The sequence below is a fragment of the Sphaeramia orbicularis genome, chromosome 13, assembly GCF_902148855.1.
Source record: "Sphaeramia orbicularis chromosome 13, fSphaOr1.1, whole genome shotgun sequence".
Taxonomy (NCBI): Eukaryota; Metazoa; Chordata; class Actinopteri; order Kurtiformes; family Apogonidae; genus Sphaeramia; species Sphaeramia orbicularis.
Genome location: NC_043969.1, coordinates 24,464,985 through 24,489,842, shown reverse-complemented (window position 1 = coordinate 24,489,842; position 24,858 = coordinate 24,464,985). Strand labels below are relative to the sequence as shown.

At 36.7% G+C, this 24,858-nt stretch overlaps 1 protein-coding gene across 3 annotated transcripts in view; it reads left to right on the top strand.

Moving 5' to 3' along the window:
• The window catches only part of LOC115431464 (solute carrier organic anion transporter family member 1C1-like), a 45,315-nt gene that overhangs the window by 5,423 nt on the left and 15,034 nt on the right, over positions 1–24,858 (top strand). For all 3 annotated transcript variants that reach the window (XM_030151844.1, XM_030151842.1, XM_030151843.1), the window contains exons 3-9: positions 8,534–8,675; positions 12,619–12,751; positions 13,797–13,918; positions 13,991–14,137; positions 16,448–16,546; positions 20,461–20,709; positions 21,780–21,944. In XM_030151844.1, the coding sequence (XP_030007704.1) occupies positions 8,534–8,675; positions 12,619–12,751; positions 13,797–13,918; positions 13,991–14,137; positions 16,448–16,546; positions 20,461–20,709; positions 21,780–21,944 (1,057 nt within the window). The remainder of the gene's footprint in view (positions 1–8,533; positions 8,676–12,618; positions 12,752–13,796; positions 13,919–13,990; positions 14,138–16,447; positions 16,547–20,460; positions 20,710–21,779; positions 21,945–24,858) is intronic.

Sequence of the window (24,858 nt, the reverse complement as noted above, 5' to 3'; positions counted from 1 at the left end):
TACACATAGTCATTCATGGTAAGGCATCTTAATGTAGGGGAAAAAAGAAGACGCTGACTGAGCTGTTGAAAACTTTGTGGTGCAACACTGCAGACTATATGGAGGGGAGATATAAACACTGTACAGCTACAGGTATAAATGGCTTATTCTGAGCTACATAACAATAGACATTTTTTCACAGTGGATCATTTCCAGTGTCCCACAAGACATGCCAGGGAGCCAGCATGAATAAACCAAAACCCTGGAACTGATGCACCTGCATGGAACACAGCCAGTGTGAATCAAAGAACTCACACTCACATGTCTGCCGTGAAAAAGGGCTATTGTTGGCATAAACATTTACCTCCCAGTTTAGTGTGTAGCTGTCCAAGTCTGAGTTCCCAAATGGAAAATCTAGTGCATATGGTGTTTCATGGGTGTCACATTAAGGGGCGCATTCACACTGCCCTGATTGTGTCCAGACTTTTCAGTTTGATCTGAACGAAATGTACAGGAATGAAACCTCCAACAAAGCCAAGTGTGAACTGAGCTGCTCTTTAGTACGACCAAAGCAGATGGACTCAGCTTGGATCAAACCAGAACTTTGGTTCTTACTTCCAGGTGTGAAAATGCCATAAGTTCTTCTCTGTGTTGGTGTCAGATCTATCCATAAAAGTCTATAAAAATATCCTTTTCATTAGGGCTGCACGATATTGGAAAAAACTGACATTGCAGTTTTTTTTTTAACCCTGCGATATATATTGCGATATGAAAAAATACTCAGGAGGATGTAATAGCTGTGTGGTGCCGACGTAAATGATCAAACAAATTAGTTGTGTTACCTCTCGTTATGGCAACAATTGCAAGGCACTATCGACACAGAACACGTGTTTCAATATCATCCTTCTTGAAGCCAAAATAATTCCAGATAACTGATGTTGCTTTTTTTTTGGCACCGAGTCTTTGTTTATGGTGATTTTCTCTTGTTCGTTGCTCATTTTTCAATATTGTTACCAGTGACTCACTCCAAACTGAGTAAGAAATATTGTTATTAGTGATTGTCGCGTGCAGTGTGTATCAGGTACCCTTGAAATTAGATGAGAACACAATGAGTTCATTTGCCTCCTACATTGTGGGACCTGCGATGTGACTATTGCGCACACGTACATCGCGATGACAATGCTCAAACGATATACAGTTATTAAAAAGGAATGAACCAGTTTCATTGAGCAATATTTTAATAAGGAAAAGCAATCGAAATCTCCAGCCAAGTTACAAGTGTTCTACTCACAATCAACTTTTATTTCCTGTCTTACAAGTGTTCAATGTGGCCACCACCTGCAGCACAGACAACGTCAATGTGGTAAGAGAATTCCTCCCAGACTCCTATCATCATATCACAATCCACTGAGTTGATCGCTGTTGTTAATCTATGTTTAAAGTCATTAAGGTTAGCCATTCAAAACTTAGAAAACTCCTCTGTCAAATGGTCACTGACTCATTCCATGACGATGCTTGAGAACTGAAGCAATGCATCATGAAATTGGTTCATTCTTTTTGAATAAACCTGTATTGTGCAGCTCTACTTTTCATCTTTATTGACAAATGCTGTTGGATTCCAGTTATCCAGATTTTATTCTCTATGAACACAATTTTATTTCACATTTTACTTACCCACTGAGTTGAGACAAAGCAATAAATCCAACCATTATAAGAGTAATAGATGACATGGTTCTGTAATGTATTAATGATAACAATGACCGTGGAGACCTAATTACTTACGCAGTCAATACTTAACATCTCCTCTGTACTTTTTAAAAGTAAAAAATAATGCAATTCTTTCTTAACATGTACTGATGTTATGTTAAGTTTTGCTTCAAGTGAAGAAACTCAATATCTATCCAACAAGGGCCTCTTGAAGTTCATCAAAAACCTTAATTTCTATACTAATTCATCTGTGCATAACAGTCTCAACACTAAGCTTTTTTATTTATACATTCATGGAAGTAAAAGCTCTAAAACACACTTGACATCCTACTTTAATCACTACATGCTTTCTGATAATAGTCTTATTAATGTTTTCTGTTGTTGCCACAGTGAAAATATTAACATTATTCTTTCTGAGTGAAGATCAAAAAAATATATCAAAACACCATATGGATCTCATGTTGGTATTATTAGACCACCTCGGGCTTTTCTGCACTCTTTTTTCTTTGTCCCACCTTATACAACCTTTAAAACTCACCCCAGTGGCTGAAAGCATCTTCTCCTAATAACATGAAAGTTTATAAAGCTCTAAATGAGATCAGTCACTCATGTTGGTTTTTCTCAACATGAAAGTGATGTGAGACAATGGTGTTTAAGCAGCTTATAATAATACAGACAGCTTATAATAATGGCAGGACAAATCTTTATTTCTTCTCAGAATTGTTTGGCTCCCTAACCGGCTGGGTGGGACATGGCACAGCCCGTTTTATCTCTAATCCTGTGCACAATGTTATTTTCTGCTTTTTGTTAATTCCACACATAAGACTAGTGCTAAAACTTTGGTGTTACAATGCCCCAGCATTTGTTAATTTCTCCTTCACAGACACAGACCCCTCCTTAAAGGTGACTGTGTGCACCAGACTCCTGTGGTAGTCTAAGCATCTTATATGAGTGACATCAACAAGCTGAGAACAAAAGCAGGTCACAGGTCACAAGGAGGCTTTGCGAATATTTTCACACCATTTGAAGGCAAAATCTCTTTGAATTGGATTGTGTATGAATGGTGCTATACAAATAAATTAGCCTTGCCTTGCCTTTATTGGTACGGTCTTATCTCACAAGAACATTACTTACTTGGCACTTCATTGAAAAATCGAAATAAAGTTCAGCGTAAATTTGTACAGTACACCATTGCACAATAGATTGAGTATTTATTCTCACCATGATCTATGAAGGATTTTTTTTCTGTGACATAAGCATGTTCTCTGGTCATTCTGTTCTGGACATATTGTATTTAGTGTGATATTTGTGTTCTCTTAGCAGGCTTTGCTGTACGGGAACTCATTTTTCTTCTGTACACACATGCTCAGGCACAATACCTTTCCTTGGGAGATACAGTAACAACACCTAAAGTCACGGAAAAAAATATTAGACCACCCCTTGTTTTATTCAATTTCTTGTTCATTTTAATGCCTGGTACAACTAAAGGTACATTTGTTTGGACAAATATAATAATAACAACAAAAATAGCTCATAAGAGTTTAGTTACAGAGCTGATATCTAGTCATTTTCCATTTTTTCTTGATAATAACCAAAATCCCTTCAGTTCTTACATCAATATCTATGGCATTGTACTGCCAAAAACAGTGCTTTTAGGCATTCCACGTTTTCTTTGCTGTCTGTTTGGGTCACATCATACACACAGGAGTTAGTACTTGATTGCATAACCATTGTTTTTGATGACTTTTGATGGTCTAATATTTTTTTCCCGCCACTGTATATCATGGATATAAAACAGACATAGGAAATCTACATCTACATTAATTATACAAGTTGTTACTGAAGTTACTTAGGAGGGGGCGACTATATAAACATGGTGCTCAGGTGTCTGATTTTTTTTTAATAGGGTGATTAGGAGACTAATGACTGATATACAGATACAAACATCTGAGTCAACGTAGCATTGATTGTTTTCATATTTGATGAATAACTTACATGGAATGATATGTCGAGAATAATTTATACAACTCAACCACTCAGGCTACTCTGACTTGGTCACATGACTCTAAACATGGTGGTTCTATATTTAACTCTTATCTATGACATACCCAGCCTGTCTAAAAATTGTCCCTACCTGGGTTTGACTAAGCAAATAGAAGACAAGATCCTTCCATTGGAAAAGTACTGCAGTCATTAAACTGTTTCAGCTGCAACAAGTTCTTTAACTTTTTACCTGATACAATGAGTAACATCTCATTTCTTAACCCATGAAGACCCAGAGCTACAGTTCCCAAATGACTTTTTCTCTATATTTAATCTTTCTTAAATGATTTATCACCATTTATTATAATATCATCCTTTATATTTAGTATTTTTTTCAGTGTAAATCAGATATTTTCCTATATTTAATTTACTGATCATGTAGATGTTCATAAAAGCTTAGATTACAGTTAAGGGTTATTGTGTCAAAAACAGAGAAAACTGAAGAAAAACCTACTTTTTCAGCAAAATCTCTCATTACCTGAATATAAACCCAGTGTCTTCATCCACTGTCACTGATCCAACTCCATAGGTTTTACTAGTGAATCAATGTTCTAGAAGATGATGGTGTTTCCATGTTCACTACAGAGCCTCTGAACCTCCAAATGGGTCATATCTGATGACCATGAAAAGATGACAAACTGCATTTTACACCAATTATTTACATGGATTGATAGGATTAGTGCATCAACAGATATTAAATAGTTTAGATCAGTAGATGAATTTGGTCGCCAGTAGCTGTTTGGGTCTTTATGGGTTAAACAGCCATCACTTTAGTACAGAGCACAAAGATTGGACTGTGTTTCAATGGAAAAAGGTCATGTGGTCTGAGTCCAGATTGACCCTGTTCCAAACTGATGGGTACATCGGGTGAGAAAAGAGGCATATGAATTGATTACCCATTATGCCTAGTGCCTACAGTACAAGCCTGTGGGGGCAGTGTTATAATCTGGGGTTGCTTCAGTTGGTCAGGTCTAGTTTCAGAAACGTGTGTCTCAAATAACTATCGGAATAAACATTGTGACTTTGCATCTAAACAATACTGATATCCATAAAAATAGGTCATTATGATCTTGTGGGTCCTCTGCAGTTGTGGGTCACATTACAGGAAACAGGTGTGGAGCTACAGGTTCTATGCAGGAAAAATTGCAGCTTCATCATTTACTTGTATGTGTCCACAGAAGTCTTTCAGTGGACCTGTATGGCAAACGCATTGATGCATCTATCCAGTGATGAATATGGTATCTATGTATGCATAGCTGTGGTTCAGACTGTTTCCCATGCAGTTTCTGTCTGCCTCCCCAGACACACCTGTTCCCAATACACCTTTTTCATCTGAAACACTTTGGCTTGCAAAAGCAGGCAAATTTTTGGTGTTACTGATAACATCAGTGAAAGCTCTGTTCCACTTAGATTCCTCAGGAGGCCATTACAGTGACCAGCATACATGAGTCTATGGCTTAAAACTGACAGGTAAATGGGATACAGTTATTAGGAATGAAAAACTTACCTTGTCTAAATGTCTCTTCCTACTGAGTCCTGCATATATACATGCCACTTTCCCTCAGTGCTTCACAGATTGTTTTGTTCCTATTTGTCAATCACTCATTTCCGGCCAGTCAATACGTTTCGACAATGCTTATATTTCACATTTACCAGATTGATTGGCAGCCCTTAGATCAGTCCCTAAATTGTCTTCTGTCTACTTCTGTTTAAATTAGTTTACCCATTTCCTGCCTGCTGTTGATTTCGACCATGGCTAAAAAAAACCAGACATGATCCAATGAAAGGTAACCATTAGCCGCATTGTTGAAGGACAGTCAGAACAGTCTCTCAGTGTATGGCAGCTGTACAATGAACCCACATATCTAAATGAACTGGTTTTGAGTTTTATTAATTAATCACTTTTAAATATTTGATGAGTAGTTTTGCATTTTATAATCTATGTTATGTCGACTCATACGTTTGTATCAAGACATCAGTCGCCATTGAAATTCTGTCAGAACTGTTAGCATAATAGTCTCATAATTGTCCTATTAATAAACAATCCGACAGCTGATAAGCTTGTTTATGTAGCTGTTAGTTTCTAAATGGCATGACTGTGGTAACAACTCATTTGTAACAGAGGTTTCCCATCTCCCTTTTGGATCTGTGGTTTCTTCCCCCTTCCCTGTTTAACCATCTGCTGCCTGCAGAAGTGGCAAAAGTATGAACTTACTATGAATGTGATATGTAAATATATGAATTTACTCTGGCAGAAGTACAGATACTTATGTAAAAAATACTTGTAATCGTAGGAATGTTTTACATTTTCTCAAAAGTGAAAAATTACTGTCTCTGAAAAGAACATAAAGTATAAATGTAAAGGTAAAGCAAAAATCTTGACACTACTAATGTATTATGTATGTATATAGATATCTTCTTATATGAAACCATAAATCTGTTGAAAGGAAAATCAATGTCAAAGAAAACATTGATAAACCTGAAAATGAACATCAAACTAATATAGAAATATACTTGTAATTGTTATCTTTTGAGTAGGGGTGCGTATTGGCAAGAATCTGGCGATACGATACAAATCACAATACTAGGATCAAGATATGATATATCACAATATATCATGGTACTGTTAAAAAGCAATTTTTTGTTTGTTTCTTTTTTTAAATTATTATTTCCTTGAAGAATTGAATTACACCAGAAATATACACAAATACTAAACACATTTTTATTTGATCAGAGCAGGATCTAATGCTATATCACAACATTTTCATGTGTTAAAACTTAAATTATGTCTTACAGACTTTACAGTTTAAGATTCTGTTCAAATGTTCATATTCTGTTAGTTCATAACTAACATCATAACATTATTTTGTCCAATTCCAACAAGGGAACTAACATTATTTAATAAAAGAGTGTTAAATAATAATAAATAAAATATAAACAAGAAATAAAAAACAAAAATGAACCTCCACAATATCTGCATTTGAATAAATACCTAAAAATATTGACACAGTACTTTTTGATATCAATACAGTATTCTTAAATGAAATCACAAAATATTGCAGAACCGATATTTTCTTGCACCCCTACTTTTGAGTTATGTCCAGATTAGAAGCCTAATATCAGCCATCATCTATTTGTAACTTCTACTGATAGCTGACCTATAGTAGCCTCCCTTATTTTGCTGGTCTTCACATGTACACACAAGGGGATGAAGAAGAACAGTTTCCCTTTTCTAATGTGATACAGTAATAATGGTATAATCAGCTGACCTCTGTGTAACTTCCACTGAATGAGTTTAAGGTCAAAGTTAATCGTCAGTTTACCGCCACTGACTCTGACGTCCGTTCTATAGTCATATTTCCAGCCTCTACTCTGACAATAACCACAGTCTGTCTTTGCCTGATTATTAGTGTAATGTGACTCTCATGTGCTATAGGTTTCTCATGATAGTGCTGGATATCCAGCATTGGGGCAGGCTGCAGTACAAGAACTGTGACCAAAGCCACAAACCATTACTTATTTCCAAATCTTTGAAAACAAAAAGAGATTTATAGTCATTGCAGAGAACACAAAGTATGAATTCTCTGGTTTTGACTGATGTAAAATAGTTGTCACATCCTTTATGGGGAGTTTTGCTCTAAATGACCAAATAAAGTTAAACAAGTAATATTTTGCTTCTTTTTTTTTTAATGGAATTATGCATTTTAAAACATTTCCCTGTGGTCTACATAAACTGTAAATGCTCTGCTTGGGTCTGAATTCTTCATTAATTCAACTCCACAGGTCCATCTTCAACCCTGTGTCTGAGTAATGACACCAGAAAGGTCATTTTGAGCGCTGGCCCTTTAAATGCATATGAGCCACTTCACGCCCCACCCCCTCCAGGTTGTTGGCTGTGCTGCTATGTCCCGTTCAACCAACAACTGAACATTTTAGGTAATAGAAGTTTGGACATATTTTCAGTATGGACTACAACCGCTGCTGCTGACAAACAATTATGGCGTATTCGGAGAAATGTTCATTGGAAGTCTTGACCTTATATGTATTCGGCTTTTTTGCGTGTTGTAGCAATCGGTCTCCTTACGGATTAACAGGGGCACCAACATGATGGTTTGCTACTGGCCCCCGTTGGGCCCTCATTGCTCTGACCAAGACCTTTGGGAAGTAAATAGCACTGCCCAGGAATGGATTTGGCATTGGCGCTATAAGACATGATGATGACCTGATATGTGCAAATGTCATGATGTAACTAGTTATAGACATAAAAAATTAACCAGGAATTAAAACAGGTTGTAGAAATCCACTCAATTTTTGCCAAAATGAATATAAAGATAGCTTTGCAGCACCTGGAGGGTTGAAATTCAAACTTTTTCATCTATTAGTTTCCCCAAATACACAAATAAATGTACCAAAGACTAATAAAAGTGGGTTTAGCAAAATATTACCCCTTTAAACATTAATTAAAGAAGATGCAGGTAACAGTATGGCTCCTTAGACACATCTCTGAAAGATCGTTCACGTTCATCTGAGCATTGCTCCTGTGGTGCTAGCACATATTAATTAGTGAATGCTGGAATTTTAGATAAAAATAGGTTAATGAAGGGAGTTCATGCACTGCACCTCTAATCTAATATGACACAGCTGCCTCTTAACACTCCTTACACTGTCAGTATGAACATAACAAAGAGATGACTAAAATAAATACTTGCAAGATAATGAGATTAAAACACTGCTTCTGTGAATAAGTAAAACCCATGTGTTTGTTTCTGTCTCTTTCTCTTCTCATCTCACTTCCATCTTTCAGATGTTTCTCGTAGCTTTGTCCTTTGCCTATTTTGCAAAGGCTCTGTCGGGAAGCTACATGAAGAGCACAATAACTCAGCTGGAGAGGCGCTTTGACATCCCCAGTTACCTAATAGGTGTCATTGACGGAAGCTTTGAGATAGGTGAGTAGGACTGCCAGTCACCGCTGTTGTTTTGTTGTTCTGTTTGCATCCTCTATGTCATGGCTCCCCTCCCTTCTGCCTTCCTGTCTTTAGGACGGAAATATGACTGGGTCAGAGAGGTATTCAACCTGAAGATAAAACCTTCATTGGGGTTTCTAAGAGGAGGACAGGGGTGTGTGTATGTGTGCCTGCTCTGAGTCACAGTGTTGGGCAAGGACAGAACAGGCGGTGAGCGTTTAGGTTATGGACACCAGAAACAGAATTTGTGAGGTTTTATTATGCAATAACTTCGCGGTACTACTTATTTAACCTCATAGGTGGTACTCATAGAGATTAGCAGGCATTATAAAGATCATATAATGAAAATAACCATTGGTGTGAATTCAACACAAAGCACCGTATGTACATAAATTTAATCAAAATCTTATTAATATCTTTTAAATGTATTTATTATTATTATTATTAATAATAATAATAATAATAATAATAATAATAATAATGGATTACATTTCTATAGAGCTTTTCAAGGCACCCAAAGCACTTCACATTATTGAGCCATTATTCATTTGCTGATGAATGATGTATCTTATTATATGGGTAGAGTACTTAATTACCAGAGGGCTGTTCTTGTAGTTACTCATCATCTTTTTCATGTTATGGACTACAAATTTTAGATTACAAAAGAACTCCCAATGTTTAGGATAACCCAATTCTGCAACCTACTTCCTGACAATGTAGTCCACCATAAGGACTGTCTACTAGTGCAACACAGCAGCTCCCAGGCTAAAGACTGTCAATGACTTTTACCTGTTTTGTCTATGAGTCTCCTCAGCTGCACTACTGCACAAAGGTCTTTACCTGACTTCTTAGATCTTAGAAGATAGAGTACATCACCAAGAATGTCATTCATCTCATTGAACGTGATGCTTCTGTTACTGTGCAAATAATATTCAGAAAAATATCCTTCCAGTGTTTGCTAGTTTCTAGGTCACTTATGTAAAACTAGTCCCTTCAGCACCGTTTCTCTTGTAGGTTATAAATCTTACATAGATTGCAGAGTGAGAAAGAGACATGAATCAGGCATCTTTCTTCTGCGCTTTTACTATCAAGCAGGTAGTTTAAGCTCATGGTTACAGAAAAAAAAAAATCTTCGTTAAAGATATTTTGGTGCAGTGTGCAAACCTGTTAATGGATAGGGTGGGTGTATCTGCTGGAGGAAAGGGTGAGGATGATTCTCCAGAACTGAATGCCCCAGTTCTTTCTTCCTCCATCTCTCCATCTTGTGTGAAAGCTGTTTCTCCTGTGTGGCCTAGGCAACAAGCTTTTTTTCTATAGGACGGTTGCCAGGGTAACATAGAAGCAGAGGAAGGCAGTGTAGAGAGGTGGGGAAAAAAACACAAGTATATAACAGAAGAAAGAAGACAAGAGAGGAAAAGTAGGAAGACAAAAAGAGAAAAGTGAGAGGGAAAATGGGAGATAAAAGGGTGAAGGACAGTGTGAGCTACTATTATAATTGTTATTATTGTTGTTGTGTAAAGATCAATATCAATATGGCTGATCTCTGTACATTATAGAATAGACTAGAATAGACTAGAATAGACTAGAATAGAATAGAATAGAATAGAATAGAATAGAATAGAATAGAATAGAATAGAATTTATTTTCATTACACCAGTTGTGCAACAAAATTGCAGGCGGTCTCTGCAAGTGACAGTGCACTTACATCTAAATAACACAACAAGATACAGATATACAGTCATGGAAAATAAATTATTAGACCATCAAAAGTATTTGAAAACAATGGTTATGCAATCAAGTACAAACTCCTGTGTGTATCATGTGACTAAAACAGACAGAAAAGAAAACATGGAATGTCTAAAAGCACTGTTTTTGGCAGTACAATGCCATAGCTATCGATGTAAGAACTCAAGTAATTTTGGTCAGTTATGAAGAAAACCATGGAATATGGCAAGATATCAGCTCTAAAATTAAACTCTTATGAGCTATTTTTGTAGTTATTATATTTGTCCAAACAAATGCACCTTTAGTTGTACTAAGCATTAAAATGAACGAGAAACTGAAGAAAACAAGGGTGGTCTAGTAGTTTTTTTTCCACGACTGTATATTAGAAAAATATAAGATATAAAGTAGTGTGCAGTGAAAATATGTGCAAATTAGAGATATTGTGTATGAAAGGGCAGAGTTAAGAATATAAATGTAGTATAAAAATGTAACAATGTAAACATATGTAACAGTGTGAACAGTGTAAATGTAGCAGGGTAAACAATGTAAGTACAGTATATTATATATACTGTAGTTCTGTCAGTATGTGAAGAATTGTTTATACACTTTTATATCGAGACCTGCAATCTTTTACTATACACATGCATGAGTATCATCACCATCAACTAAAACATAAACCCAAACATTATCGTCTTAAATCGAACATGGACTCTTCCTTACTTTTCCTGCTTCTCTCCAAGGTTGCACAACACTATACTGTACTTAAGGCTTTTGTCATCATTAATAATCCCTAGCACATGAGGATACTAAGAAAACTCCAAACATTTCATAGAAATTCTTAGAAGCACACAGTACAAAAGGTTATGGACAAATAAATAGATAATTACTTGACATTTCTCAATGACCTTCATTCTCTTTCGCATACACACGTGGCAGACAACTACATAGAAATGAGGTCACTTTGTGAATGGAGCCTTTACAGTGAATGAAAGGTCAGGTTATATAGCATGAGCTTGTATTTCAGTGCCCCTTTTCCACATTAAACAATTGCCATGTTGCTGAATATGTCTTTAAAAAGCAGCACATGGTGACAATAACATAATAGTTTGGTTCCCTCTTATCTTTTCTTATGTCCTTTCTAATACATTTCCTGCTACACGCTATAGATAAGGAGAATGTCTCGGAGCTTGAAGATAATGGATCACATGTGAGCACACCACGTCATTTGCCATTTAAGATATGAATGTATGAGACTCAAACACAACTCATGATGAAAATGAAAAAGTAATGACGAATTCCTTTTCCTTCCTAAATGTTAAACTCATTCCAAGGGGCAAGAACCTTAGTTTGTTAAGGAAGCCAATGTGGAAGTACAGTTTAAAGTTGTTTTTCAGCTGAATGTTGCTCTGGTTCCCTGGATCTCATAGATTTACACTGAATATCTCTCTAAAAATAGAGTCATTCTGGTTAAATCCATTTTATTTAGAGCCTCTAATGAGTTTTAATGCTGTTAATTAGATCTCAGATTGAATAGAAGTGTTGATATCTGCCATCTTGAGTTTTGACTGACAGGTCTGTATGACAACTCACTTGCCAGCCAAGTCAGATTTTCAGAGTTTCTGTTTATTGAACAGAACACTTCTTTTTCCCAGACAGACTGATCCTCTGTAGTTGTGATTTCCAGCATCCTCTAACAAGACTGTAAATAACTTTGTTATGCAATGTTTGTTGGGGTGTGATGTTTCACAGTCAGTAAGATAGCGCAACACATCCAGGGTTGTCGATAGGATGGGCCCCAGCATTATCTACAACCTTCCCCATGTTAAAGCGGTTGAGATGATGCATGAATTATCCAGTATGGGGATGGCCAAATTGCTATTGGCTTCAAAACAGTCGTTTAGAAACCAGTGGGTGACAGCAAGGTTCCTTTGTCCTCTACTTACTGTATATACAGACTATGGATCAATGTCATCTGTGCTTCCATTGAATTGTGTACATCACTGACTGGAAGTGAAAGTCACTGCCTACTTCTATCAATAGACGTATTCAAAAAGAGAAAAGAATATTATTGCCATGGGGTTTTGAAGCAAGAGCTCTGCATTTTATCTAGTGCTGAACCCGAGCAGAGCCTGATGACATTAATATGTCTATAAACACCGTGGCCTCCCTGATGTTTCTCACTCTGATTCACTCCTGCCAGGTAACCTGCTGGTAATAGCTTTTGTCAGTTATTTTGGTGCCAAACTCCATCGGCCAAAGATTATTGCAGTGGGTTGTGTACTGATGTCCATTGGCACTTTCATCATTGCTCTGCCTCACTTCATCATTGGTCGGTGAGTAAAAGAAGACAGCGAGCTTTAATGTTGTTTGACTTCAGCTATGGATTCAATTTATATGTCTATCTATTTTCATCTGCTGCTGATTTGATGTACTTTGCATTTCAGTTGACTGTAGTAAAGGTGAAACAGTCTTACAAAATGCATTAACCCGGCAGAGACATTTTGCAGTGCATTTTTGCATGTGCTTATAGTTATTAACTATACACACGATATCCACGGAGAACAGACTTATCATGCACTTTATTCCTGATTTACTCAGATGTCACTGGCACAATATGTAATCTAATCTAATACATATAATGTCTTTCATTCAAGTATCAATAAGTATCAATGCAGAAAGCTTTGTTATATATATATATATATATATATATATATATATATATATATATATATATGTGTGTGTGTGTGTGTGTGTGTGTGTATATCAAATACTAACTCCTAACCCCCCACCCCCATCCCAGCCTTGTCTGTGTATGTACAGTCATGGAAAAAATTATCAGACCATCAAAAGTCATCAAAAACAGCGGTTATGCAATCAAGTACTTACTCCTGTGTGTATAATGTGACTAAAACAGACAGAAAAGAAAACATGGAATGCCTAAAAGCACAGTTTTTGTCAGTACAATGCCATAACTATTGATGTAAGAACTGAAGTGATTTCGGTTATTGTCAAGAACACATGGAAAATGGCTAGATATCAGCTCTGACATTAAACTCTTATGAGCTATTTTAGTTGTTATCATTATATTTGTCCAAACAAATGTAGGAGGCATTAAAATGAACAAGAAATTGAAGAGAACAAGGGGTGGTCTGATAATTTTTTCCGCGACTGTATATAGGATGAGGCGAGATACACATTGGACATAATATTATTTTTTTTAAAAAACACGTTATACACTCTGTTACAAGCATATAACTCTTATAATCATGTAAATGTCTCACTTTGTTTCACTCGTAAACTACTATATAACATGAGCAAAAATAGAGTGATCACTGTTTCTTCTTTTTTAACAGTTTCATTTTTGCTTGCATACTACAGCTATGAATTTGAAACATCTGTACGGTGGGTAGTGAACTCCACACTTAACCCCGCTCCGTGTCCCGTGGGCTCCCCCCCAGACCTGGCCCTTGATGGTAAACAGCTGGAGGTGCCACCTAAAGGTGTGTATCGCATGTTTAAACTCGTACACTAGAGTAGACGAGTCGACCAGTAACACTCGTTTTTGCCTCCAGGTTGTGAGGGAGAATCAAACCTGTCTATGTGGATCTATGTGCTTCTGGGAAATGTCCTGCGTGGCATCGGAGAGACGCCTGTTCAGCCTCTGGGGATCTCATATATAGACGATTTTGCAAGTGAGGAGAACGCAGCGTTATATGTCGGTAAGAAAAAAAAAAGTCAAGTAGAGATGCACTACTGAATTCATGCTGATCAATTTGACAGCATTAAATCTGAGCACACAGAGTAACATCCTGAAGGCATTATTATAAGCAGCTGCACATCTCTGCATCCACCCCAGTCTGTTTATACCCACAGCACAGATGAACAATACACAGGGGAGCCTAGAGCAACTTATATACACATTTATTCAGCCATTTTTCATGGAATTTGCAAAATGATGACCTAGATATTGGATTTAAATATCTAAAGGGCTCACTCAGTGGATGTTTTGTAATAGTGTCATGGCAGTGACTTTTTTCCTCCCTTCACTTTGAATTCTGAGTTTATCAAGCATGACATGCATTATGGTGCATCATTTAACAGTTATTTGGTTCTGGTCTAATTTTATTCCTAAGATCAAAGTACTAGTACTGACTCTTCATTCAGGAGATCTGCCTTGAGGTTGAATATTTTAGCTGGTGTAGTGTAGTAGTTCCAGTAAGACAAGGTGTGTCAGTTATGATACAATACCTTTTTCACAGCAGATATCTGGACTTTTAAAAGGCAGAAAATACACAAATGTAATTGATATAAACATCTACTTCTCATGTAGGTGAATCAGTTTAAGTCCTTGGCATTGTACAAGCTGGTTCAGCAGAAGGACCTTGGCTTCATTATTGACTGATATCACGCTACAAGACCAAGCCAAGTAACAACCACTGCCCAGGATTCAGATGAACACAACCGTGCATTCATAATCATAACAGCCAGATTCAGGTTACCTGATTCTGACTTTGTACATTTTCTATTCACACGATATCTTAGTATAGCTATATTCATCTTTGAGTACCTAGAAAAGTGCTATATAAAACTGATCTATTATTATTATTATTATTATTATTATTATATTCATCTGTAATATATGTTTTGAAAATGGTACTTTGTGACTTAAATTTATGCATAAATTACTTATTAAAACTAAGAACATTCAACTTTATTTTCTGACTTGGTTAATGTGTTACAAATTAATTTGAGGAATGAATTATATTTTGTTATATTTTGTTTCAAGAAATTAAAATATGTGTATTTTCGACAGGAATCTCAGTTGTTAATTTTCAGTGCTTGGTGGGCCACTTATGCCACGTTTCCACTACATGGTACTGACTCGACTCGACTCGGGTACCAGGTACTATTCCTGGGGACTGTTTCCATTACAGGATATTACCAACTGTAGAGTACCTGGACGTCATAGCGACACTGTGTGTAACGTCTGTGACATCTGCTCAGAGAGTAGCTGATAAACTCGTTTGTTGCATGTTGGCCGGTCAAGCTCACGCTGAATCTTTTCATCGGCCACCAAGGACAGAAATGTCTGAACCCTCTTGACTGACCACAGTGTCGTTTTGTTGGCTGTCATCATGGATTAGCCTACCACTATATTTACTGTAAACTTCTGAATGTGGTTTTTTTAGAATGGTGTGTCTTGCGTTGATGATGAAATGACACAGAGACCACTCTCTGACCAATCAGTGGTCTGCAATTTTAAAAGTCACATGTTAGTATCTCTTCACCCGTTTTGGAACGTCAGTTGAGCAAGTAGTAGAAAAGTAGTACCAGGTACCAGATTCCAGGTTCTTTTGAGTAATGGAAACGCAAAAAGGCTGAGTCAAGTCGAGATGGTACCACATAGTGGAAATAGACCGTGGTAATATCAGTCTACATTTTGACACACAAGATAAATTGTGGAATAAATTTAGGAATAAATTCTTTCCTTCAACATTTAATCAGCTTTTGGAGTGAGAAAATTACAATGTCCCTGCCCTTAATATTCCATTAATTTACGGTCCATCGTCATTGAGCCCATAGACCGAGTTAAACAAAAAAGGTGAAAATAGGTGAAGGCCCACTTTTGTAGCTACCACCCACCTCTCAGCAGGGATCAAAACAGCAGACGGTTTTGTTTTCATGGTAAATTACTTTGAGATTCCAGTAAAATTAATGATAATATGGGCTCACAGGCCTAATAGAGCTGAAACAAACTCTTCTTCAGGGAACCTATCACAACAATACTGTACCTACATAAACAGATAAGGCTAATTATATTTACAAATACTGATGTAATACAAATAAGAGTATGCTGTCTTTGTTGTAATAAGGTATTTTATTTGGTTTTAGTCCTCTTATTGCATAAATTTGACAAAATGTGCATAGTTCCAGGTTGCTCACCCTCTCCATGACTCACAGTCACTCATGTCTACCCACTGTGTTTTTTTTTTTTATGTGTGTCTTTCTGCGCGTGTCTCGTATCCTAGGATGTGTGCAGACCATTTCAGTGGTTGGTCCTGTGTTTGGCTACTTACTGGGCTCCCTTTGTGCCAAAATCTACGTAGACATTGGATTTGTAAAAATGGGTGAGTTTACACGAGTATATTTAGCATTTTTTTTTTTTATTCTTTTGTGTTATAATCCCTGCAAACACACAGTTAAAACACTGGTTTAGTTTGTATTATATCTGCAATTAGAAGTGAAATTGCCCATTATGGGAAATAGGTGTATGTTGGTTTTGTCATTTTAATTTCCCTCTAAATTTGCACATTTATTAAGAGCACTTTCAAACAAAATCATAGAAACAAGGCATTAGCAGATACACACATGCTGATGGAGGAGCTGGCAGATGCTAAACAGGTGTCCAGGGTCAGGATCAGTTAGCTTATGAATGAAAATAGGCGAGGGGGAGGACGCACAAAACCCAGAGTTAGACAACAATTAAAGAGAGTGCAGCCAAGGGGGAGAAACAAGATGGAAACAAAGACTCATTATACTCCTACTGCTGTCCTTGAAGTACATTTTTTCAATGATGCATTTGTTTTATCCTTTGTATTTCAATTGTTCAACTGAAGCAAGAAAAACACTGGTTGTTGGGGTCATTCGCTTGGATTTTGTCGATGTACTTTAATATTAAATCTGTAGATATAAATCCCTTTTATTTGCTTATTCACCCAAAATAAAATGTATTTTGACACATTCTGGCAAAAAAAGAAAAGGCTACCAATTGTAAGTTATAGGTATAGCTAGGAATAGTTAAGAGCCTTCTACTAGAAAACCACAACAATGAATAGTATGTTAGTTTACCTTAACTGATGCAGTGAGTAGCTTTTCATTTCTTAAACAACCATATCAGAAGACACATCATGGTCATGGGAAATATTAATCTCTGTTTCTGAAACTACTAGAATTTGTTTTAGGATTGTCCAACTTAGAGGAAGAAATATGGTTGGGAAAAAAGTGATCGGACATTACGGGGTAAGGTTGCTGTCAAATATTTGTGTGTGTAAGATAGAAATGCGTGCATATTGGTCGATAATTGTGCAAAAAATAAATATATGTAAACTGTTGAATGAGTTGTGTCGTACATAAAATGTATTGTGTGTATTTTATCCGTCAGAATACGAATGAATACATTTTCACAACAAGAATTACAAACACAAAATGCAACTTTATGCTTGGGCTTTCTTCATCACGAATACAAATTCATCAACGTGACTGTACTGTCAAAAATGCATCACCACTTCACAAGCATTATTTATTCAGCAGAGGATACATCGATTCCACAAATAGCAGATGCATTCAGGTTCTTTCTCTGTGGCAGCAAGACTGCTGACGAAGGAGCGTTACAGTGTTTTACAAGTAACATTATATCAGAACAATGTACAAATGGTTTGATTTGACCTGATTTCGTTCTCTGACTTCATCAGCCATCTTGCACACTGATCCTGCCCGATCTTGCTTTGATCTTACAGCGGAAAGGGAACCTGAACTCATGCGCAGTCTGTGGAATCTATATATCTTCTGTTCGATAAATGTCTGTGAACTGGTGAAGTATTTTTGACAATCACGGTGAATTCACATTTGTGATAGAGAAAGTGCAATTGTAAAGTTGCATTTCTTGTTTATAATTTTTTTTTTTTATTAATAATTTCTGACAGACATAAAAATATTACACATACATACACAGACAATGCTGGGTGGGGGGTTACAGAGCTTACATTCATACAATTTGTTACACAAAAAAGTACAGGACCACCAGATTAATACATTTTTTTAAGCAAACAAGATTTGACAGTGGCCCATGGTCCTGGTGTTTTAAAATTATTGGGAAAGTCCAAAAAAAGTGAGGCCTGTTCCATAGAAAGGAGGTCCAGAAACTCCCTGTACCAGTAGTCTATACTAAAACAGTTGTGTGTGTTCCAGTTTATCGTTATAAAGCGCTTTGCTGATAGGAATCCCAGTGACAGTATTTTGTTCATTATATTTGATTTTACATCTTGTTTGTAATTCTTGATGTCAAAACTTATTGATTTCTATTCTGACAGATAAAATACACAAAATACATTTTATGTACGATTGAACTCATTCAAGAGTTTACAAATATTCATTTTTTGCACAACTATATTTATTTTTGCACAACTATAGGCTAATATGCACATATATCTGCCTGTCTTACACACACAAATATTTTGACAGCTTCTTTACCCCATAGGACATCACTTACATGTTTAGTGAAACATTAGAACTCACATTAATGTTTTATAGTGAAAGTAAGAGCATTTCCACACACATTATGTGACAAGAACTAAAGGGACTGGGACTAAACAGCTGTGGAGCCTGCAGAAAACCCCTTATCACTGAGAACTGTAAAAAGGCCTCAGTTTAGTAGGTGAGCATAAAGATTGGACTGTATTTCAATGGACAAAGGTGGAGGGATGGACGCATCAGGGTGAGAAGAGATGTGAATGAAGTGATTACCCATCATGCCTAGTGCCTATAGTACAAGCCTATGGGGGCAGTGTTACAATCAGGGGTGGATTCAGTTGGTCAGGTCTAGATTTATCAATGTTTCAAATCCAGAAAATATGACCACCTGAATATCCTGAATGACCAGGTCTGAACATCAGTGGATCATTTCCTGATGGCACACACATATTCCAGGATGACAATAACAGGATTCATCATAATAAGAATATGAAAGAGTGGTTCAGGGGACATGAGGCATCATTTTCACACATGGATGAGAGTCCAGACCTGAACTAAAATGAGAATCTTTGGGATGTGATGGAGAAGACTTCACACAGTGGTCCAACTCTACTATCATCAATACCAGGTCTGAAAAGGAAAAAAATACAACTGGGAAGGAATAAATGGTGTAGCATTTCATGAGCTTATTAAAACAATGGTGAATGTGTGTGTTATCAACAGTGTTGGGCAAATTACTTTTAAAAAGTAATTAGTTATAGTTACTAGTTACTTTCCCAAAATTAATTGAATTAGTAATGAAGTTACTCCTTCATAAATGTAATTAGTTACCAGGGAAAGTAATTATTGCATTACTTTTGTTGAAAAACCTTCAAATATGTAAAAGGAAACTGATTTTTGAGCGTGTTTCACTGGTCAGTTGCACGGAGTAGAACAGCAGACAGGTACTGAATACCATAACTGTGGTGAGGCTGGGGTCCACCAGGGCCCGGCTGGGGTCCACCAGGGCCTGGCTTTTCCACCACATAAGTGCATATCTGCATTTATAGGAAGAAGATGCTCCTCCAGTTAATCCCACATCTCCACTTTTTTCAGTTGCTCCTCCCTGATCCAGCAGTAACTGTCTACAGTCATGTCAGTCGGACTCACTGATAACTCTTCCCCTAAATTAACTGCGCACATAGTGGCGTTTAAGTGAATGGGGTGTGCTGCGGACAACTTAAATTCAGACATGTCATTAGTCGTTCAGGTGAAGGTAGCGTGGACAACTCAGACTCATGGACACACAGGTGAAGCATGAAGGCAGTGTGGGCAATTTGAATATAAGAACGACTCGTAAACGAATGGCTCGCAACGAATCAGTTCTTATCGTTCACTGAAAAGAGCCGTTCAAAAGACTGGACTCATCCGCGACTGTCACACCTCTCATGCCTGGCTGAGTGAGCCACGACGGATAACAGCTGTTAGATATCAGTGCATAGTAATGCACCACATAGCGTTGTAACGTTTCAAATAGTAATTCACTAGATTACCCGTTACTGGAAAACAATAATGGCATTAGCTATTTTTAATGCCGTTATTCCCAACACTGGTTATCAAAGATGACAACCAACCAAACAGTACAGTTTGGGATTTTTTTTGTATATGAGCAATGTACTTATGGCTGTCTAGAAAAAAAATAGCATGCAGGGAGGCATTGAAAACAAAATACTACTACTATTTGTCCCCTACTGCTGGTGACCTTTGCTTGAGACGTATTTTTCACATGTCACTGCCTGTACTCTCAACACAGAGACCATCTCCATCACACCAGCAGATGCTCGTTGGGTCGGGGCCTGGTGGCTCGGCTACCTCATTGCCGGGGTCATCACCTTGCTCTCTGCCATCCCATTCTGGTTTCTGCCCCGTTCACTGCCCATATCTGGGCCTCAGAGCCCAGAGAAGTGCACACCAGAGCAGACAAGTTTCATTAAAGACTCCCCCCTTCTGAAGCACAAGTACCCAGCAGACGAACACAGCAGTTTTATAGAAATGGCCAAAGGTAAGCCTGAATTATTTTGACATTTAAAAATTATATGGATTTTTCAGATGTTCTACAGCCATACATTTCATAGCTGGGTCATTTTGTGCTGAGAGTGCTGAAAATTAACACTGGCGTTAAGATTTCAATGGTTTGAAAGGTTTCACCATCTAAATGACACAAAGTAGTGAATTTCTACAGCCATTTTTATCTGGATTTTCTTTTTTTTTCAACCAGCAAAAATCTCAAGCATTGGCAAAAATGTACATAATAACTTACAATTTCTACATTTAGCTGTTAGTGTCTGTTAACTACAGTCCTTTGACAAATTTCACCCTACTATCTAGAAAGGACAGTAGGGCTGTACAACATTGCAATTTTTTTTAACCCTGCGAAATATATTGCACTAAGAAAAACTACTCAGGAGTATATCATAGCTGTGTGGTGCTGACGTAAATGGTCAAACAAATTAGTCATGTTACCTCTCGTTGTGGCGACAGGTGCATTAAGGCACTATCAACACAGAACACGTGTATCAATATCATCCTTCTTGTAGCTGAAATAATTACAGGTAACTGATGTTGCTTTACTTTTTGGTACCAAGTCTTCATTTTCTGTGATTTTCTCTTGTTCGTTGCCCATTTTTCACTGTTGTTATCAGTGACTCACTCCATGTGCAGGGGCGTGGTCTGCCTCAGCAAACTGATTAAGAATGATTGTGATTGGTGGATCGCTGTGCAGAGTTTGTGTCAGGTACCCAGGATGAAATTCGATGAGAACACATTGAGTTCATTTACCTCCTACATTTCAGAACCTGTGATGTGACTATTATGCACATGTACATTGCAGTGACGATGCTCAAACAATATATTGTGCAGCTCTAAAGGACAATTTGTTTTTAATTGGTATGACACCTCCATATAATACATTTTATTTTGCGTAAATACCACAGGCAGTACTGTGTATCCTCCATCATGTTGACAACAATGCAAACCTTGTATTAACATAATAACTAGATATTATCTTACCCTCAATTATCACAATACAAATCCTGTGTTTTCAGACAGATGTGTGTTACGTCTCTTCCACAGACTTCATTCCTACCCTGCGAACTCTGCTGGGCCATCCTGTGTATCTGATCTACCTGTGTGTGACAATCATTCAGCTGAACTCCCTCATTGGCATGGTCACCTACAAGCCCAAATACATCGAGCAGCATTTCCGACAGTCTGCTTCAAAGGCCAACTTTCTAATGGGTATGGTACACGTAACATACACGTGTAATACTTAGAAACACACTCAAACACATTTTTTGTTTGAGAGATCTTGTATTGTACCCAAATGTGTTTATTTTAATGTCATGTACACTACATATACTCTACACACACTTTAGATCATTATGTGAAGCAGAAAAAGGCTTTTGTTGAGTGGAAATGAAATAAAGGAGGAATAGGTTGGTCATGTTTTAATTCAGGCTGCAAACTAGAGCAGCTGCAAAGGCTGTAGCTTTGTGAATATGAAAAGTGCTTTGCATATGAAATGAAATTTGTAATGAACTTGGGAACATAAGATGAAAGTCTCTATATACACATGGTCTCATCATGGGAGACGCCTGCACTGACCAAACTGGCTGCATATGAAAGAGAATGCAGTATTAGAGAGCACTACTAATGACGTGGGTTTAGATAAAAGACCCTATCTTCACATTGATGTTCCGTAGGTATAAGAGAGGAGATTTAAAGGCCAGAAGTAAGAGCTTATTTTCTTTATTAAAGCAACTTAATATGTTTTCATTCTTTTCTTTTCAAGTGTTTCAGGAGTAAGTTACCGGAAACTATTCAATTCATGCGCCACATGTAAACTAAACTCTTACACAATATTTAATCATATTACCGATTGTATTGGCAAAATATTTATTAATCTATTAACTTTTATTTATTATATATTATAACCTTAAGCCTTATGCCCCCCTCAAAAAAATTAAATCTGGTTGTCCTCGTAGACAAACACGTCCATGCACATGAAAACTACTATAAAATTATCATACGTCAACATTTTTTCTTGTTTTTTTTGTTTGTTTGTTGTTTTTTTTTAATAATAAATCTCTTAATTAACTTCCGCCCTGCTCAAAACTACCAAGCATTCAACAGCCTTGGGGATTTTAACCCTTTAAATGCTGGTTTAATCATTTGAATTCTGAGTGATTTATTAAAAAAAAAAAAAAAACACGCAAAAAATGTTATATTTTCCATATAATAAATAGTAGGTGGATGAAACATTGGTTGTGATTAGAGCCTTGGATAGGTCAAAAATTAACAACAAGACTGACTTGATTGCTTAAGTATTTTTTCTGTAATGCCAGATACTCCCTCTGGTCACCCTCATGGACAGAAATGTACATGCACATGAAAACTATTATAAAATCCTCATTCATCAACTCTTTTTTTTTTTTAAATAAATCTCTTAAAAAACTTCCACCCATAAGTAACTGGGACAGGCTTCAGCAACCCCTGCAACCCTAGTGAGGATAAAGAGGTTTCAGATAATGAATGAATGAACTTTTCCCCTGCTCAAAACTGCCAAACATTCAACAGTTTTCAGGATTTTAACCCTTTAAATGCTGATTTAGTCATTTGAATTCTAAGTGATTTATTACAAAAAAAAAACACAAAAAAATGTATATTTTCCATATAGTAAATAGTAAGTGGATGAAACATTGGTGGTTATTAGAGCCTTGGATAGAGTGCAAAATGCATCATAGGAAAATAAAACACATCTAAGAATAAAAGACACTGGATTTAAAAAAAAAATAAACCTAAAAAGAAACATTTCTGCTAAATTTCATGCCAAAAGCTGCAGCAAAGCCAAAATGATCAACAAATGAAAAAAAAAACAAAACAAAACAAAACAATTCCAAGGGGGACCTAAGGGTTAAATTTATTATAACCTTTATTAAGAGTCTGGTTTCAAGTAAAGTGTCATGAGATAACTTTTGTTATGCTTTGGAGCTATATAAATCAAATTTGATTGATTGATTGATTGATTGATTGATTGATATTTAACCAAGAAAAATGTCCTGACCAAGACAGTTGCAGCAGATGTGACAGAAAATACAAATTTCATCCATACAGCCACACTAAAACCATACATAAAACACTATACTAGAACATACAGTACATATAAAGCCCCATCAATAAATTAAAAGGTACTAAAAGTAAACAATGCTCTTTAAAAGCATCTGAATGCAGAACTTGATTCAGTCAGTTTGAAAAACATGTACATCCAGATTTGTCCTTTTCCCATTCATTTAAAATGACTTTGAATGTATTTACAGAGACCAGCTCCTTCATTTTTAGCTCTTTCTGTAGGTTGTTCCAGTCAGTGGAAGCAGAACATTTAAATGCTTTCTTTCCCAGATCTGTTCTGACTTTTGGAACACATACAGATAACAGATCCTGGGATTGTAATTATTAAAGTTATTCCAACAGATGTAGACCAGTAAATATGAAGGAAGCAGACCTAGAATACATTTATAAATAAAAGAATGTGTCCCCATAATCCAGCACAGACATGAAAGTGGCAGCAACAAGACTCTTTTTTAGCATCAAAAGAAAGGCAAGTAGAAGCTCAATTTTAGCTTCAGTTTCCTTAAAAGTTACTGAATGTGAGGAGGGAATGACAGTAACTCATCTATTAAAGTACAATATATCTGTACTCAAATACGCGCTTGATTTGATGGCCATGAGTGCATGGTGATTAATGGAAGGTCCAGTAGCTTTGACTTAGCCTTTGAAAGTCCTGATAGGTGAATTGGTTAATCTAAATTGCCCATAGGTTTGAATGTGAGAGTGATTGGTTGTTCGTCTCTATATGTCAGCCCTGCGATGAACAGGTGACATGTCCAGGGTATACCCCGCCTTTGACCTTAAGTAGCTAGGATAGGCTCCAGTGACCCCCATGACCCTAGTGAGGATAAAGCAGGTTCAGATGATGAATGAATGAATGAATGAGTGAATATTAAAACTGCCTTGGAGCTGCAAAAATATACCCAACACCTTCACATGTGACCACCAAGGTTATAATAGTTTTAGATTTTTAATTATAGTTTAGTTTTTATTTAGTTTTGAGTTTTTTTTTCTCTAATTCAGTTAGTTTTAATTAGTTTTTAGA